This window comes from Dipodomys spectabilis, unplaced genomic scaffold (assembly GCF_019054845.1).
Source record: "Dipodomys spectabilis isolate Male_0828 unplaced genomic scaffold, ASM1905484v1 ptg000026l, whole genome shotgun sequence".
In the NCBI taxonomy this organism is placed as follows: Eukaryota; Metazoa; Chordata; class Mammalia; order Rodentia; family Heteromyidae; genus Dipodomys; species Dipodomys spectabilis.
Window position 1 is genome coordinate 13,064,465 of NW_024870703.1, and position 19,591 is coordinate 13,084,055.

General features: G+C 40.6%; 1 protein-coding gene across 2 annotated transcripts in view; it reads left to right on the forward strand.

Annotated features, from left to right (window-relative positions):
* The first annotated feature begins 360 nt into the window (after positions 1-360).
* Positions 361-19,591, forward strand: part of Strn (striatin) — a 109,433-nt gene continuing 90,202 nt past the window's right edge. For both annotated transcript variants that reach the window (XM_042675479.1, XM_042675480.1), the window contains exon 1: positions 361-687. In XM_042675479.1, coding sequence (XP_042531413.1) covers positions 454-687 — 234 coding nt within the window. In that variant the 5' untranslated portion in view covers positions 361-453. The remainder of the gene's footprint in view (positions 688-19,591) is intronic.

Consider the following 19,591-nt stretch of genomic DNA (forward strand, 5'->3'; position numbering starts at 1 on the left):
GCGGGGCACAGACCAAGCCCACCCAGCCCGCCCAGAGGAAACCGACCGCTCCCCGCCCTGCGGTTCCACCACGCAGGGCGGAGCACCGCCACGGAGGGCGGGGCATGGGCGGGGCGACGGGGATGGGGGCGGAGCCACGGCCCCGCCCCCAAAGCCAGGCGAGCAGCCCCACAGGCTGCTGCGCTGCACGCTCCGCCCTCCGAGACTACATTTCCCGGCGAGCCCCGCGCGCCGCGCGCCGCAGTTGACCCACTTCCCGGCCCGTCACGGGCTCGCCCGGCCTCCGCGTCCAGGCGGCTGCTCCCTGCTGACTGGGGTGTGGGCGGGGAGCGGCGGTAGCGGCGGCGGCGGCGGCGGCGGCGGCGGCGGGAGGAGGAGGTGGAGGTACTGCTGGTTGCCGCTGTTGCCTCCGCGGCTGGGCGCCTGGGCTGAGCCCGGGTTTCTGCGGCCACCATGGACGAGCAGGCGGGTCCCGGCGTTTTCTTCAGCAACAACCATCCGGGCGCCGGCGGTGCTAAGGGGCTCGGGCCTCTGGCGGAGGCTGCCGCGGCCGGCGACGGGGCGACGGCGGCGGGGGCGGCCCGAGCCCAGTACAGCCTCCCCGGGATCCTGCACTTCCTGCAGCACGAGTGGGCCCGCTTCGAGGTGGAGCGAGCCCAGTGGGAGGTGGAGCGGGCGGAGCTGCAGGTACGGACCCTCCCGGCCTGGCCCTCGGCATCCCGCCTCTCCGCTCCTTCCCGCCCCGCCCCGGACCCTCTCTCACCCGCAGCCCCCCGGCCCCCGCCTCCCTTCCCCCGCGCGCCTCGGCCCGCGCCCCCCCCCCCCCCGCACCCCTGGCTTTCGCTGACCCCACTTCTTCCACCCCGCGCCTCCACTCCCATCCCGGATGCGTTGTTTACCCGCACGGCGCCTTTTTGGCGTTGGCTGCCTCTCGCTCACTCTTTAACTCCCAGTCGCATTTCAACTCTCGTTGCCCCCCCCCCCCCCCCCCCCCGGCCCATCTCAGGGCGTCCCTTTCAGTCTTGCGAATCGGGCTGACCGTAAGTTTTCCGAGACGCGGTGCCAATGGCCCTGTCTTAGCGAGTTCCCATCCCGGGTCTCCCGGACGTTCACCGCCAAAGGTGTTGGCAGTTGGCTCCCTCCGCGGGGAAGGTGATTAAAGACAGCACAAGTTGTGTCAGAGAGGCCCTGGGCTTTTTCTGCGTGAAGCTGACGTTTGGTCGGGCAGAAGTGTGAATAGCAGTGTCAGCTCCCGGTTTTAATGTGTGTCAACAATGCTTCTCTACTCTTCTCTCTTTTTCTTCTTTCCCTTCCCCTTCATTCCCGTCTCATGTTTCTTTTAGATTTCATGGATTTTCAATGAAGGACCTAAGTGATCACAGTCGGATGATGAGAAGTTCCGAGATGGTTCCCTTGAAACTTCTCAAGAATTAATGTCATGTGTATAATGTGAGATTGACACGTACTTTAAAAGAAATGAAAGAGGCTTGGACGTTAGTTACATTGCCTTGCATAATCTGCAAGATAAAAGCTGTATCCAGAGAGGAGTTTTTGTGGGCCTGAGAAGAGAGAAAATGAGGTTGATACTTTACAGGTCACTCTGAGTTGGTAAGCAGTAGTGGTTCTCAAAACTAAAGCATAGACTTAATTTTAGGATAAACTTAGAGAATTGTGAGTGGTCATGTCTTTGTGCTTTATAGGCCAATCCTGAGTGCTTATGGCTTATGAGATGCATGTGCTGTTTTTTTGTTGTTGTTGTGCAGGTCCTTGGGCTTGAGCTCAGGGCCTGGGCACTGCCCCTTATCTTTTTCACTCAGGGTTGGTGCTCCACCACTTGAGCTACAAGTCTACTTTGGCTTTTTAGTGGTTAATTAAAAAGTCTCATGTACTTAACTGGCTGGACTGGCTTTGAACCATGATCTTCAGATCTCAGCCTGCTGAGAAGCACTTAAAGTTTAAATGCTACTCAATGTGCTGCTTTTGTGTGTGTGTGGGACATGCATATATATGAATATATATGTAATATATACATTTTTTGGCACTAAAAAACAAAAATCTGCTTAATAGAATCTATGGTTAAACTTTTTTGCTTGTTGCTAGCTCTGCAACCTTGACCTCTTTGGGCTTAGTTTCATTATTCACCCCATGTTTACTGAGTGCCAGCTATGTGTTTAAACTGACAAAGCTTCTGCCCTCATAGGATTTATATTTTAATGGGAGGGCAACCAAGAAATGCAACTATATAATAAAATGGTGTATACCAGAGACTGCAATGAGGAAAAAAGTTAGGGGTCAGAATAGAATGTAATAGGGTCAGTTATTTTAGATATGGTGATCAGAGAAGCTTCTGGAAGAACAATTGAAGTGGAGGGGAGATGGACAGCTTCTATGACTCCTTTTTCCTTCTAAGTCTTTGACAACTTTTTCATCCCTATTATATTGCTTTAATATCTAGTCTATTTGTAAGTTTCCTTAGAATTAGCCTGATCACAGCTATCTCGTGCCCAAGAAATTCAAATGCTTATATAATTCACTATTACTGGTGATGCATTCTATAAACAAGGACTTTGGGCTTCAAGGAAGTGTGAAATGTGCAAGTTCATGAATTTTTTTGTATGCAAATGCTTAACTTTCAATTTCTTTAATGTAAAATGAGTTGCATGAAAATAATGCTTACCTTTCTGTCTGTAGCAGTTTAGGAATTTACAACCTACCTGCCCACTGTTCACCCTCTTTCTTTATGTTTAACTTTACAATTTACTCATGAATGTAGTTAGTCTTGAGTTTACACACAGATATGTGTGTTAAACTTCAAGTAAGTTTCCCATTGATTCTCATGATATTTATTGACTACATTACGTTCTTTTTTTTTTTTTTTTTGGTCAGTTGTGGGGCTTGAACTCTGGGCCTGGGCGCTGTCCCTCAGCTCTTCAGCTCAAGGCATGCGCTCTGCTGCTTGAGCCACAGTGCCACTTTACATTATGTTCTTTAACAGTGTCTTTTTTGTTTGTGTGAACCTTCCAGGAAGAAACTTAGAAATTGTGTCATGTTTTCTGAACATACTAATATTACATATTTTGGGGGAAGAGGGTTTATAGTAATGGATGATCTTTGACCTCCTTATTATCATAATTGAGACATTAAAAAACTTACATTAGACTAACATTAAATTAGAATCTTTCATTGGAATATTCTTAGAAAAATAAGTAAAATATTTTCATGGTTGGTGGGTGAACTATTCATCACTTGGTGTCCTTTTAAATTTCTTTTCAAGTCATTAACACCAAAGTCAACGAAATGCTTCTAAAATTTAGTCTCATTTGTCCTTTCAGGAACCTGTCAGTCCTGCTCTTTCAAGCTACCTGGGTAAAGTTGTAAAAGCAATCTAAGTTCTCATCTATTTAGGGTGTAAAGAAATAGCCACATTGTATCAGAAACACCTTTTATCATTTATTTCTCCCTTGTTCATTAGTTAATAGACCCTCTTTCTCTTTGAAGTAGTGCTCTTCCTGTTTTGTGAGAATAGATAATTCAGGGGAAAGAAAAGAATGACCAAGATCTCATGGAGCTTTATGTTTGTGAAAGGAATTGTGGGCATAATAATAATAATATTTGAAACTATTTTCTACATGTGAGGCCTTATTTGAGAGACCCTCTAAAGTAAAGCATGCAGCCTAGTAAGAATGATAGAATATAATCAACATGTGGAAGAATCAGATGATTATCATTTGGGGGCCAGGTGGCTAATTTTTGGCTAATTTTCTTAGAATAGCGTGAGAAGATTTAGCAGTGAATGAGGAGAGGAGCAGAAGAAAACTTTATGAAGTGATGAGAACCTAAGGCTCAGTATTTGACAATTACTGACTTCTGGGAAAGTGAAAATGTAAATAAAAGTAATGGCCCTGGGCTGGGAAGGTGGCTCAGTGGTAGAGCGCTTGCCTTGCATGCCTGAGGCCCTGGGTTCGATTCCTCAGCACCACATATGCAAAAAGAAAAAGCCGGAAGAGGGCGCTGTGGCTCAAGTGGTAGAGCGCTAGCCTTGAGCTGAAGAGCTGAGGGACAGCGCCCAGGCCCTGCGTTCAGGCCCCACAACCGGACCCAAGAAAAAAAAAAAAAAAGTAATGGCCCTGAATTTTGGTATGCATTTGTGGCTGGGTGTGGGGAGACTTAGATTATTTACCTGGAAATTCTAGAATTGTATGGAAAAGTTCAGAAGTTTGAGTAATGTTGGGCCTATGTATTTGGAGGCTATATGCTGGAGTATTAATGGATCTGGGCTTTGGTGTTAGTGATTTATATTTTCATTAAGGACATAATTTTCAAGCACATATTTCATACCAGACACTGTTATAAACATGGAGAAGATACAACTGTGAATAAAACCGGCTCTTGCTCTCATGAAGCTTAATCATGAGGGCAGGCAAACAATGATATATACCTGAAATGTTGGAAGATAATAAATGTCCTGATAGGGTAAGGGAGATAGGGAGTAATGCTTCACTGATGAGGTATCATTTGCGCTTTAAATCTGAAAAGGTGATACCTGAAGTGAGGAAAGTAATCTAGGTAGAAGGAACAGCTAGGGAATGGGAGAATGCTTGGAATATCAGAAGACTAACAGGGAGGCAAATGTGGCTAGAGTAGAAGAGAAGGAAAGAATGTCAGAGAGTACTAGGTCTTATCCATTTGTAAATACTTTAAATATGCTTTGAGCCAAGAGCAACTTTAAAAAGGATCGCTTTGCACAGGTTCAGAATAAACTTGGGAAATAGAAGCAGGGAGACCAGTTAACATGCTATTGTAGTTAATTCAGGCCAGATGAGTGAGAATAGTGAGATTTGAGAACGTTCATTTTGATACGCTATCAAAATCTGATGGATTCTGGACACAGGAAGGTAGAACTAGCAAGATGTGCAGAGGGATCAAATGTGAGGTCTGAGTTAAAGGGGAGTCAAAATTATTGAGATCTTTTAACTGAACAGCTTCATAAGACTGCTGAACATTAAATAGTACAAAAACACTTAAAATGACTTTCAGAAGTTCAGTTATTTACCAAATCATGAAAGGCAACATGATAGAGATCTCGGTATAAATTCTTGTTCTAAAACTCACTGTTGTATTTCATGCCTATTGTACACGTTTTAATTTTTTCATGAATAAGGTGAAGATAATGAATTACTTTGTGATAATTAAATAACATGTTTTAAGTACCTAGTCTGGTTCATAACTCCAGTAAGCATTGAATAAATACATACACAAATGTTAGCAAAAACTTTTACTTATTTCTTTATCTCTAGACAGAAAAGCATAATCTTCAGTCATGAACTCTTCTAAAGTTAAGAGCATTTAGATGCCATCTTGAGACCTTGCTGGACACTATTGCTGGAGACTATTCTGGGTACTATGGGCATGTGTGTGTGAGTGAGTGTGTGTGTGTGTGTTCTAGAACTTGGCCTGGGCACTGTCTCTAAGATTTTTGGCTCAAGGCTATTGCTCTACAACTCCACTTCTGACTTTTTGGTAGTTAGTTTGAAATACAAATCTTGTGAACTTTTCTGCCGGTGATCCTTTTGAACTGTGATCCTCAGATCTCAGCCTTCTGAGTAGCTAGGATTACAGGTGTGAGCCACTGGTTGGTACCTGGCACAATATGTCTTTTAGTAAGAATGAATGATGGCCTTCAGTGACTGCCTCAAAACGATTAGAATATTATGCAGTGGGTGGTGGCTATCTTGGAATTCGTATCAGCTTTTCTGAATATAATTTTCTTTATGTTTTGATAACAAATTTTATACTTTTAATAACTCCTTTATAATACTAATCTTCAGTTTTATTTGGTTCTTTAAGCCATTTTAAATTTGAAACAGGTGAACCCTTTTGTGATATGGAATAGGTTCATTTTTTTCACTCTGTTCATATCCCTGAGAATTTAATCCTTGATCTTTAATTACAATTTGGAAAGGTTGTAGAAATTTTACTCTTTTAAAACATCCTGTTATTTGTCACTTTACTGTTTCTCAACAAGAATAATTTGGGGGAGAGGGGCTTTTTAAAGATAGTCTTTCCTGAACTGTACTGTAGACCAGTTAAATAAGAATCATAGGAATTAAGGCCCCTGTCGGTCTATCTATCTATCTCAATATTTATATCTAATATCTGTATCTATGTATATATACATAGATATAGATTTTTTCTCCTTTGTTCTAGTGTGCAGGGATTGAGAACCAATGCTTTTCTTTTTATGCATGCATACACATGTGAGTACACAGTGTATAAAAAAGTTTGGCAATTTCAATACTTGTGTTGGTGTATGGATGACTTTTTATAGACTTTGGGATATAAGTCATTATGTTTCCATTGTTCTTTCTGATAATAGCATTTTATTTTTAGGCAGGCAGTTGAATATTATAATTTGAATTACCTCCCACTGACTGAAATATATAATGACAGTGTAAGCTTTGAGCTGGAATGAACTTTGGAAATAACTCCAAACTTTTTGTGTAAGTAAAGTGAAGTCAGAGAGAGGTTAAATAACTAGGAATGAAATATTTTTTTTTTTTTTTTTTGTTGTTGTTGTTTGTTTTGCCAATCCTAGGGCTTGAACTCAGGGCCCTGAGCTGCTTTTTTTTTTTTTTGTCCGGTTGTGGGGCCTGAACTCTGGGCTTGAGCGCTGTCCCTCAGCTCTTCAGCTCAAGGCTAGCGCTCTACCACTTGAGCCACAGCGCCACTTCTGGCTTTTTTCTTTTTGCTTATGTGGTGCTGAGGAATCAAACCCAGGGCTTCAAGTATACAAGGCAAGCACTCTACCACTGAGCCACAACACCAGTCCCAATTTTTTCCTGTGTATGTGGTACTGAGGAATCAAACCCAGAGCTTCAGGCAAGCTAGGCAAGCACTCTACCACTAAGCCACATTCCCAGCCCTGAAATAGGTTTCATTTAACTCTGTCACTGTTTTCCAAATGTTTTTTGTACAATTATTTTCAGATACATTAGCGTTCTCCATCTCTTTCTACTTTTTCCAACGTTCTCTTTCTCTTCCTTGTTCATTTTCTCCCTCCTTCTTTCTTCCTTTCCTTCCCTTTTTTCTTTTTGTGTATATGCCAGGAGCTTGAACTCAGGGCCTGGATGCTGTCCCTGAACTTTTGTCCACAAATCTAATACTCTATCACTTGAGTTACAGTTTCACTTCTGGCTTTTTTTCTTTTTCTTTTTTTTGGGGGGATGAGGAGGAACAGGTTGGTCAAATGGAGTTTAGAGTCTCACTGACTTTCCTTCTCAATAGCTTACAGTTGTGAGCCACCAGCATCTGACTTTCCTTCTTTCTTTTTCTCTTTTTTCTTTTGCTGGTTCTGAGTGTGGATGCTGTCCCTGAGCTCTTTTTGCTCGAGGTTAGCACTCTATCCCTTGAGCCACAGCTCCACTTCTGGCTTTTTCTGTGGTTAATTGGAGATAAGAGTCTCATAGATTTTCCTGCCTGGGCTGGTTTCAAACTCTGACCCTCAGATCTCAGCCTCAGGAGCCACCAGTGGCAGTTTCCTTTTTTTCTTAATCTTTCTTCTCTTTTGGTCCTGGGGCTTGAACCCAGGGTCTGGCACATGGCCAAGCATACCCTCTACCAGTAAGCTAAACCTGGACCTACTATTTCTTACGACCTTCTGAAGTAATCAGCGCTACACTGTTACTTAATGTTTTTCTTTTTACTTACATATTAGAGGTTTTATTGCACAGTTTATTAATTGCATTTAAGGTTTGTTTTGGTAGTGTGTAGTTTCATTGATTTGTCTGGGTAGATGCCTTTTCATTTCGTGTAAGACTTTAAAAAAAATTGTATTTTTTGTCAGTGGTGTGGTGGTGGTGGTTTGGTGATAGTGACAGTGATGGTGCACTTCTCTAACATCAAAAGTTGGTGGTTGACATTTCATTAAATATGCAGATTATGTTAGAATTTCTAAATATGTCCCCTGCTAAACTTGCTCTATTTGGACGTCTAATTGTACATGTTTTAGGCTTTTTCCTTTTTTGTTCTCTATATTTTCCATCTTTTTATACTTCTGCCCTTTATTGTGGATAATTTATTCTGGCTTCTTGTTCATTGGTTTTCTTTTTAATTGAGTACAATCTATTGTTATGCAAATCTGCTGGAACTTTTCTGTCTTCCTCTTTCTTTCTTTCACTCTCCCCCTTCTCTCTCTTCCAAGTGTGTTGTCCTTTGCAACTATTTTCCAGATACTGTTTTATCCTTTAAATCTAGTAAGTTTTCACTTCTAGTTGGTGTCTCTATAGTTTGATATTTGAGTTTGTTGTATCGTTTGTAGTTTTTGCCGATTATGGTTTATTATGACTTGTTCCTTTGCAGTTGTTTTTGGCCTTCCTTGGGTTCCAACTCAGGGCTTCACACTTGCTAAGCAGGCCTCATATTGCTTGAGTCATGCTGCAGACCTAACTTGTCCTTTTGCAGTCTTAGTTTATCTTGTTTTGTGTGTTGCTCACTATCCTTGGAAAAACATAAGACTGGGTTGTGTCTTTGCTTCTGGTAGGTACATGCTGAGGGCGTTACTAGTCCAAAAGTGGTGTAAAGAAGATTTGTTGCTTAAGGAGTTGAGGACTATGGAGCTGATGTGAATTTTGGTTATGAATACATTTGGGGGTGACTACTTCTGCCACCTTTGTCCTGAGGTTCTAAGCACTATAAAAGTTTCTTACCTAAGTTCTTGTGAGATCTATATGAACTGTAGACTCTCCACTTGGGATGGATTGGTCTTTGAGTTTTTGCCTTTTGGGTTCTGCAAGGCTGTTGAAACTAAAATTTAGATTTGTTCTGATTGGCAAATACCCAAAGTGAAAAAAGTGGGCTTTTGTTAGTGTATTTCAGAGGGTTTCTGTTTTCTGTTATTTTGTCCAGAATTTTTCAGTAAGAAAGTCACTGTAGTTCACTGTTACAGGAAACTGATTTTTCTCCTGGTACTTTTTAAAAAATTTAATAAATAACAAATAATGGGCTGAGTAATTATTTGATGAAATTAACACTGATAGCATTTCTTCTGTAGTTGTTGTTTTGACTGTCGTGGTGCTTGAACTCTGGGCCTAGGTCCTGTCCCTGAGCTCTTAAGCTCTACCACTTGAGGCACAGTGCCACTTTTAGTTTTCTTGTGGTTAATTGGAGATGAGTCTCATAGACTTTCCTGCCTGGGCTGGCTTTGAACTGTAGTCCTCAGATCTCAGCCACCTGAGTAGCTAGGATTACAGGCATGAGCCACCAGTGCCTGGCTTGCTTTTTTTAGTCAGTTGTGGGGCTTGAACCATGGACCTGGGCACTGTTCTGAGCAGTTTTGCTCAAGGCTAGCTCTCTACCACTTTGAGCCACAGTGCCACTTTCAGTTTCCTGGTGGTAAATTGGAGATGAGAATCTCAGGGACTTTGCTGCCCAGGCTGAATTTGCATACTTGGGATATGGAAACAAGAGAATCATAGTAAGTCCAGCCTGTGAGACCCTAATCCAAATTTTGGAAGACTCTCTTTCAAGCCCGCTGCATCTTGTATATACATTTCTCTAATCTGGGGAGGGGAAGGGGAATAATAAAACGCTGAAACAAGGACACAGGATGACCCATTGCAACAAGTATACACACAGGACAGTATATTGGAAATGAACTTTACAACTTGGGGCGGGGAATGAGGTGGAGAGGGGAGGAGTGTGGGAGGTGGGGGAGGGAAGGGATAGTGGGACAACAACAAGGGAAGGGGTAATAATGATTGACAAGTAATGGACTCATTGCCTTACTCACGTAACAGTAACCCCTCAGTACAGCATCTTTACAATAAAATTAAATTAAGAAAAAAAAAAGCAAGCTGGCTGTGGTGGTGCCCATCTGGAATACCAGCTACTCTGGAGGTGGAAGTAGAAGGATCATAGCCAAAGCTAGCCTTAAATTCATGATCCTCCTGCTTCTACCTCTATGGTATTGATTATAAGCTTGTGCCAGTGCAACTGGTTCTATTTTTTTCCACCCTCTTTCCCTTTCTTCCTTCTTCCTTTCCCCCACCCCATCTCCCCAAGTTTGCAGCGTACTGTCCTGAATATTGCTGTTGCATTGGTTTACACTTTGAATCCTTTAAACTTTATTTCTGTATCTACATTTCTTTGAATTCCATTAGTAGGAGGTGACCTACTGTTTTTCTCTTAAATCTTGGTAATTTAGGCAGAAACTGTTCAAAATTGATCACTATGCAGTCTTTGAGAAGGGTTCAGAGTCCAAATAATTTGATTTCTTTCTGCCAAGCTACTTAGCTACTCGATATCAACTATACCTTTTGATTTATCAATGTTATTAATGACATATCGGTTTCATTTCTGGAATATTAAAAATAAAGTTTCCCTTATCATCCTTGGAGTTGTTACCTGGCTGGTTAATATAACAAAGCAGTCTTTTGATCATCATAATTTAGCAGTGGGGCTTTGAATTAGACATCTATGTTCTAGTTTTTAAATTTTCTAGGCCTCATTTTTATTTGCAAAATGTTGATAATCCCAACAGTAATGGTAAAGCTTAAAAAGACATGAAGTATGTAAAATTCGAGGTGCATGGTGGTTGCCCAATAAGTGGTTTTCTTTCATTGGTTGAGATGTTGGTAGACAGAATGCATTGAATTGTATTATTTACTTAAATCATATCTTAGAAACCAGTAGATCCATTCAGCATAATAGCTTCTAGATTTTCTTTCCATGTAAGTAGTGGTTTAAGGAAAATAAATAGTTTTTTGTTTTGTTTTTGTTGGCAGTGGGGCTTGAACTCTGGGCTTGGGCGCTGTCCCTGCATTCTTCAGCTCAAGGAAGTGCTCTACGACTTGAGCCACAGTGCCACTTCTGGTTTTCTAGTGGTTTATTGGAGATAAGAGTGTCAGGGACTTTCCTGCCCCATGATCCTCAGATCTCAGCCTCTGGAGTAGCTAGGATTACAGGCATGAGCCACCGGTGCCTAGCACAATAAATAGTTTTTGAAGTTAGAGGATTGGGTAGAGATGGCAGGCTGTAGCAGATGGAGATAGCTTGTAAGTTCTGAGGACTGGAGAGAATAATAAAGGAAAATTGGGGGTTCAGAGAGAAACTTGAGGCAAGAAAGAGTAGTTGGAGAAACAGTAGAAGAGGAGGAAAAAAACAAGACAGGAACAGAAGGGTAGAGAGGACCCAGGCAGAGGAAGAGACTGTATACAATGTTAGTGATCTATTTTTTCTTTCAGCATTTATAATTACATAATTATAGAGCTTCCTTACCCTGCCCAGTGTCTCTATTCACCTTTATATCTTTTTTTGAGATTAGTGATTACATAAATTTCACAGTATTGTGAGATAGTGATACTTAGCTAAAGTCACAAACATTTTAACCTTTACAAGGCAAATTGTCATTATCATGATCTATAAAGTTTATGAAGTCTACAAACTTTGACAGTACAACTATTTCTTCCAAATCAGTTGATATGTACATTTCTTTCCTTGTGCTTAGTGCTTAGTGTAAGCTGTTCCCTCTTTCCCTCTCATTCCCTCCCTCTCTATCTCCTTTTTTTTCTTTTTATGTTGGTTGTGGGGCCTGAACTCTGGGCCTGGGTGCTGTCCCTGAGCTCTTCAGCTCAAGGCTAGTTCTCTACCAACTTGAACCACAGTGGTACTTCCAACTTTTTCTGCTTATGTGGTGCTGAGGAATCCAACCCAGGACCTCATGCATGCGAGGCAAGCACTCTACCACTGAGCAAATTCCCAGCTCCTCTTCCTTTTTTTTTTTTTTTTTTTTGTTGTTGTTGGTTGTGGGGCTTGAACTATGGACCTGGGCCCTGTCCCTCAGCTCTTCAGCTCAAGATGAGTGCTCTACCACTTGAGACACAGCACTGCTTCCTCTATCTTCTTTTTTTTATACCAAGAATATTTTGCTTCTACAGGAACTTTAAAATTTAAGTAATCTTATCCCTTTTTAGTTAGAACAAGAGTCGTAGTGATTTATCTGAGGTCATTCTTAGAGTTAGTGTAGACTTAGTTTAAAATTGAGTTGTTTTAGTACCCAGGCTAGCATTTGTTTTCTATACCAGTCCCTTCCTTTTATTGCTTCTTTACTTGTGTGTAATTGTTCCTGACCTAAAGAACCAAGCACATTGAGATATTTAGAAGATTAAATATTCTTTGAATGGCTATTATAATTTAATTTCTTATCGTTTATTAAAAGGTTTTCTTGGGTTGGGAATGTGGCTTAGTGGTAGAGTGCTTGCCTGGCATGAGGCTCTGGGTTCGATTTCTTAGCACCACATAAGCAGAAAAAGCTGGAGGTGGCGCCATGGCTCAAGCGGTAGAGTACTAGTCTTGAGCAAAAGCAGCTCAGGGACAGTGCTCAGGCCCTGAGTTCAAGCCCCAGGACTGGCAAAAAAAAAAAAGTTTTTCTTCAAACAGAACAATAATAAATACCATAAATGATAAAGCTAGAAGCTCAGGAAAGTAACAATTTATTTTCTTAAAAAAATGTTTGACAATATATTATCCTAAATGCTTTTAATAATTTCATTTTTGTGTAGGGAATACTAAAATGTTTCTTTTTTTTTTCTTTTTTGTATTTTCTTTTTGAAATGTTTCTTTCTTTTTTTTGGCGGGGGGGTCTGGTTGTGGAGCCTGAACGCTGGGCCTGGGCGCTGTCCCTCAGTTCTTTAGCTCAAGGCTAGCTCTCTACCACTTGAGCCACAGCGCCACTTCTGGCTTTTTTCTTTTTGCTTATGTGGTGCTGAGGAACCGAACCCTGGGCCTCAGGCATGCAAGGCAAGCACTCTACCACTGAGCCACCTTCCCAGCCCCAGAAATGTTTATTTCTTAAAAAAAAAAAAAAAATCCTGCTGGGCGCCAGTGGCTCACGCCTATAATCCTACTTACTCAGGAGGCTGAGATCTGAGGATTTGGGGCAGGAAAGGGCAGGAAAGTCTATGGCACTCTTATCTCCTATAAACCACTAGAAAACCGGAAGTGGCTCTGTGGCTCAAGTGGTAGAGCTCTCAGGGACAGCGCCCAAGCCCAGAGTTCAAGCCCCACGACTGACAAAAATAAAAAAAAAACAAAAAACCCAACACTCCAAATTTGAGACTTTTCCACCTTGTGCTAAGGTTAGCTTAATTATGTTCAATGTATATATTTTAATATAGTGTTCATTGATTACACAATAATTTAGTTTTGGTTATTAGACTTTTCTTAGCCTATTTTACATACTTTATGATAGGTCAAAATAGTAAATATGTCAACTGTTTATTTGTTCTTATGCAGCAAGTTACTTGGGGAAATCACTTTCTTTGGCAGACTTTGTTTTACTTTCGTTAAAAAATATTTTATTTGAATAAGATAATGGAATATTACAAAATATAGTAAAGAAGTAAATTGTATTGTAGAGTTAGCTTGAAGCAGATTAGCAGAAGAAAAAAGGAGTAGGTGTTTTGGAGGTGCGGTGGGGAGTAAAGTACGGGAATAGGAGTTCTGGAATTAAGGTGAACTTGGGGAAGTATTGAATAAGGTTGGATGGAAAGGTATTTTGGGTGTGGCAAGTAGGTTTCTTTTTGGCATAACTACACTGGTGAGATCCTTTCCTAGGAAAGAGCCCAAGGGAATATTTGATTGCTGATCACAGAAGTTTCATTAACACTCATAAACATGTGACAGAAATTGGATCCAATACCTGTATCTCTACTTTGGAGAAATAAACACGATGTCTAATTCCACAAGGGTGATACCAGTTTCACCCAATGGAAAATTACAGCCCAGTTTAGTAGTTGCTCTCAGGTTTTTGTATTTTTTGTTTATGCTTCCTCAATGGGAAGTTTAAGCTGTGAGCAAAGGAGTTTAAATTATAGGCACAACCCCAACCTGTCTTGAAGAATGCAGATTCCTATAAAGCTGAAAGGAGGGACAGGGAGGAGCCTGGAGAACTGGGTCAGCACAGTCACTGAACTTAAAAGAATAGAGTTCAACGGGGAAGAAAGCACCCTTAGCCTCAGTAATTCATCCCATACTTTTATGTTTCCTCTGTCCTTTCTTCTTTAACCTCCCCAACCAATACGTTTCATTTATTGAGCCTTTATCTTGCCAAAGCACAATGCTAACCACTTTATATGTAAAATCTCTTTTAATCTTTGTAAAATTTTATTGGTAGTTATTAACCCTAATTCATAGATAAAGAATTTGAGGGACAAGGATAAATAATAATATGCCATAGATAAAGGTTGACTCATATAGATCTGGGTAGAGTAAGTGGAAGGAAATATTTTGACATTTTAAATTTTCTTCATGCTTCTGGGTCAGTGTGTAGGACATGAGTTTTTTTCCTTTTGTCTGCCTACTAAATTTCTAATCATCTCTGAAGATTAAGTTTACTTTCTCTGGAAAACCTATCTGCCTTCCAGATCCAAGGAAACATCCTCTGTTAGTATGTATATAAGGTAGAAGCATTGTTATCCAATACCTTTTAGACTTGTGGATGATCATTTAATCAGAAAAGATAGTCATAATGATACCTTAAATATTTTTTGTTAAAAAATATATTTGTCAAGCTAGACATTGATGGCTCACGCCTGTAATCCTAGCTCCTCAGGGGGCTGGAGTCTGAGGATCATGGTTCAAAGCCGGCAGGGACAGGAAAGTCCTGGGAGACTCTTATCTCCAGTTAACCACTAGAAAACTGGAAGTGACACTGGGTGGTAGAGCTCTAGCCTTGATCAAAACAGCTCAGAGATCAAGCCCAAGCTTCACAACTAACAACAATAAAAAATGTGTTTGTTTGCTAATGTCACTTTTTTCTCCAAACACAGATTAGAGTTCTATATTATCATTCTTGAATAAGCCACAGTTCTATTGTTTATGATTTCTGGTTTTGGTTTTCTTTGAGTAAAGTACTCTGAATGCAGAATCTTTTTTTTTTTTTTTTTTTTTATGACCTTTACCCTAGTCTTAATGGTTGTTTCTTCCATACTAGTTTGAAAGTGTTGTTTTTGATGAGTCTCCTTTATTGTCTTGTTGTTGTTGTTTGTTTGTTTATTTCTTGCTTCTTTAGGAGAGAAGTGGAAGTGCTGGAGATTGAACTCAGCCTCATTCATATATGTTAGTCAACCACCAAGTTCCATTCTTTGAATGTCTGATTTTATTTAAGTAGTATTTGAATTACTCAATTAAAATAACAAGTACAACTAGCATAAACAATTTTGGGATGAGTGTTGGTGAGCTTTTACAACTCTTATGGAAATTGAAATGTATGGGTGGACTTTAAAGAATGGCTACCACCTATGAGTAAGATATCTGGGCTTTGGGCAGTGTTTTACAAAGGGACTAGATAATACTGGCTAAACCATCTGGTTGGTTAAAGGGATTAGTGGCAAGAACATCTACTGTTGTATCTATTACATCACCTATCTCATACTTTCTGTATTTGTTTCCTCCTAAACTCTGAGTCACTGAAGGGTGTTTTTATTTTTATAAGGTGTAGCAGAGTGACATAGTTATTGCTTAATAAATGGTTCTTAAGTGAATAAATATATTGTTACTGAATGTATATTCAGTGTCTGTTTCTCTTCTGTTTCAGAAAATTGTGTTATTAAAGGCAGGTCCTGTATCTCAGCCTGTTTGATATTTATGTGACTATGAAAGTTGTAGTAGCTAGGGAACATTGTACTTGTCCCTTTTGTTACCTTATGACTTCCACTGGAAAAAGCCTTTAGAGCATTGAACCTTGACAGATCATTTTGACAAGAGTTTATTTCAGGATACTGCTGGCTACATACTTGCTGCTGGGTGTCAGCTGCAGCAAATGACAGTTGAGTTTTGGTAATTGTGAGTTGTCTCCTCAGTTCTTTGTCATGTGTTGAATGCTGACTATCAGGAAATGTATTTGACATCACTTCCTAAAAACTTAATCAGCAGAATTCTGTAACATTTTTCTTTTCTTAAGCTCCTACCTTCAGATTTTTTTTCCTTTTTTTGTAAAAATGCTGTACAGAGGGATTACATTTCCTATCCAGCATTGTTACCTCCTCCTCCCTTCCCTCCCACCTCCACAACGCCGCCCCCCCCAAGTTATAAAGTTCATTTCAACATAGTGTCTACCTTCAGATTTTATGTTTCTTATTTCTTCTAAATAGATAGCTAATTGAAGGTAAATCTTATTTTAAATAAAAATATCTAACCCGAGCAGATGCATTCCTATAATCCCAGTAATCCAGTAGCTAAGGCAGGTGCATGACAAATTCGAGCCAATCTGGACTACAAATGGAACTCTGCATTAAACATGAAAATAAATATGATTATCATTATTTTTTATTTTCTTTATATGTTACATTACTAATATACTGTGATATTTAGACTTTTTTGAACTCCTTTAAATAAATGATAGTGTAGTAGGAAGACCCCTACTCAGGCAGGCAAGCCCACCTAGTCGTCTGGAGTGACAGAGCCTACCGCAACAAAGTTGTTAACAAAGAAGCAACATTATTGAGAAGGTTCCTACACTGACGGGTCAGGGCCACAGCACAGGCTAGGGAGCTGAGACTGTGACCCTGAGCGGCCCACATACTTTGGTTTTTAAAGGCAAAATCCACGAGGTCGAGCCTGGTCATGCGTATGTGACCAATGGGATCATAACACACACAAACGATTGTACTGTCATACAAGACCACACACAGGTGGCCAATAGGCGGAGTTTACTGTAAGCATGTGCAAAAGGCAGGGTTTACCATAAGCATGTGGTTTCACCAGTTGGAGCCAGATTACAACCTATCTGTTTTATGGATCAGTCTTTAACTCAATAATCAAGGGTAGGTTAGGTTGTTAAGGGGAGGGGGACCAAATGTATTTTTTTCATTACAGGAGCTAGGCCCATCAAGTCTAAAATCTCTAAAACAAAGGCAAAGCTCAAAATGGAATCATACCAGCTGGGGCCCCATCTCAGGGTCCACTTCAGGTAGAAATACTTAAGTTATTCAAAGCTCAGAATGAACTTGTTTGAGCTTTCTTTTCATCAAAACTTAAGGCTTAACAGGGTGCTGGTGGTTCATGTCTATAATCCTAGCTGAGATCTGAGGATCACGGTTCAAAGCCAGCTGGGGCAGGAAAGTCCATGACACTCTTATCTCCACCAGAATACCAGAAGTGGCACTGTGGCTCAAGTGGTAAAGCGCTAACCTTGAGCTGAAGAGCTGAGGGACAGTGCCCAGGCCCAGAGTTCAAGCCCAATGACTGACCAATAAAACAACCAAAAAACCCTTAAGGTTTAGTTGAAGTTGTATAGTTAGTAAAGTAAGACCAAATGCAAAAAAGACTAGAATAGATAGAAAACAAACTTGCCAAAATCTCATTGAAAATGAGATCAAGCCCAGCTCAGTGGTGTATACCTGTAGTTCTAGCTGTAGGTGGTCTTGAGTCAGGATGATCAGTCCAAGAGTTAAAGACAAGTATGGGAAACATTGAGACCCTGTCTTAAAACAAACCAGAATGTATCATGAAAAATTTATATATTTTGTTGTGGCTGTACTGGAGTTGAACTCAGAGCCTTATACAGATTCTCTGCTTGTTGTACAGAAAATGTAGGGCACTTAACTGAATATCTAAATTCTCTTCACAGAAGAGATAGTAGAAAAGAGACAGATATGGTCCCAGCTCATATGAAACATTTAATTAAACAGTAATTCTTAGGGTCCCAGCTCACATGGAACATATAATTAAACATTAATTCTTAACTTTTGGTCCGCTCAAGTCTAGTATATCAATGGTAATGCTCACTTCAGCCATGCCATATTAGTTTCCCCTATTTAAAAACCAGGTAACAGAGTAAGCTAAAGAGAAATCCCTTTCTCAGTTCTCTTATCCAATAGTCATTCCATCCCAATTCAATTTTAGTTTGGTTTGCATTTCTCTGAACAAAGATCACATGTACTACCTTCAACCTTTTTTTTTTTTTTTTTCTTTTTGGTGGTTTTGGAGTTTGAGCTAGAACATTTGCTAGGTAAGTGTTCTACTCCTAAGTCATGTCTCTAGCCCTTTTATTTTTTTGTGCCAGTTCTGGGGCTTGAACTCAGGACCTGGGTGCTGTCCATGAGTTTATTTGCTTGAGGATAGCACTTTACCACTTGAGCCACAGCCCTTTTTTTTTTTTTCTTGGTGCTGAATTGGAGATAAGTCTCCTGAGCTTTCCTGCCTGTCCTGGCTTCAAACTGCAATCCTCAGATCTCAGCTTCCTGAGTAGCTAGGATTACAGGCATGAGCCACAGTGCCCCTGCTATGTTGGTTAGTTTTTGAGCTAAGGTCTCATTTCCTGTTCAGGTTTGAACCCTGGACTGTGACCCACCAATTTTTAGCTTCCCATTGCAGCTAGGATGACACCTTGTTTCTGTTGAGAATGAGTCTCTCAAACTTTTCTGGCTAGGCATGCCTAGAACTGTGCAGTCTGAGCTATCCATGAAGCTAGGGTGATGAGTGTATACCACCACCCCAACCATGAATTGAGAAGTGGTCTCATGTGCTTGGGCGTCTTGCACTGTGATTCTCCTATTCTCAGTGAGGATTATATTTTATTTTGGTTGTTTCTTAGATTAGTATTGACATTTCAACAGAAAACAATGACAAGCTGGATAATCTGATATTTTTCAAGTAGATAAAATGAAATAATTGAGATCTTTATTTCAGTAACATTACTTAAAATAATAGCATTAGATTTATTTTAAAAAGGTTTCTTTATTAAATGAATTCATTAATTATTATTAATTAACTAATTAATTGGTATTCAGGGCCATTTGCTCTTAGTCAGCTTTTTTACTCACAGCTGGCATAACTTGAACTTTGCCTTTAATTCCATCCTTAGGTCTCAGCCTTCTGAACCACTGGCAATGGGCAAAATATATGTCTTCTTTTTTTTTTTCGGTTGTTCATGGGGCCTGACCTCTGGGCCTGGGCGCTGTCTCTCAGCTCTTCAGCTCAAGGCTAGTGCTGTACCACTTGAGCCACAGCGCCACTTCCAGCTTTTTTATGCTTATGTGGTGCTGAGGGTCAAACCCAGGGCCTCATGCATGCGAGGCAAGCACTCTACCACTTGAGCCACCTTCCCAGCCAAATATATGTCTTTTTGCTCTTTTTTTTTTTTTTTTTTCCTCCATCTGACTCTTCATATAGAAAAGATCAGAATGAGGGCTGGGAAGGTAGCTCAGTGGTAGAGCGCTTGCCTTGCATGCATGAGGCCCTGGGTTTGATTCCTTAGCACCACATAAGCAAAAAGAAAAAAGCCGGAAGTGGCGCTGTGGCTCAAGTGGTAGAGAGCTAGCCTTGAGCTGAAGAGCTGAGGGACAGCGCCCAGGCCCAGAGTTCAGGCCCCATGACCGGACCCCCTCCCCCACCAAAAAAAAAAAAAAGAAAAGATCAGAATGAAATTAAACAACTGTTCATATTGGTTACCTGTGTGGGTGGGATGAATTAGAGGAATAGATCTTTCAGTTCTTCCTTTATGTTTTTAATGTAGGTTAGTTTCTTCCCCCTGCATTTTATATGATGTTTTAATGATTAATAAGAATTTTTCCAAGACAAATTAGTTTGCTGA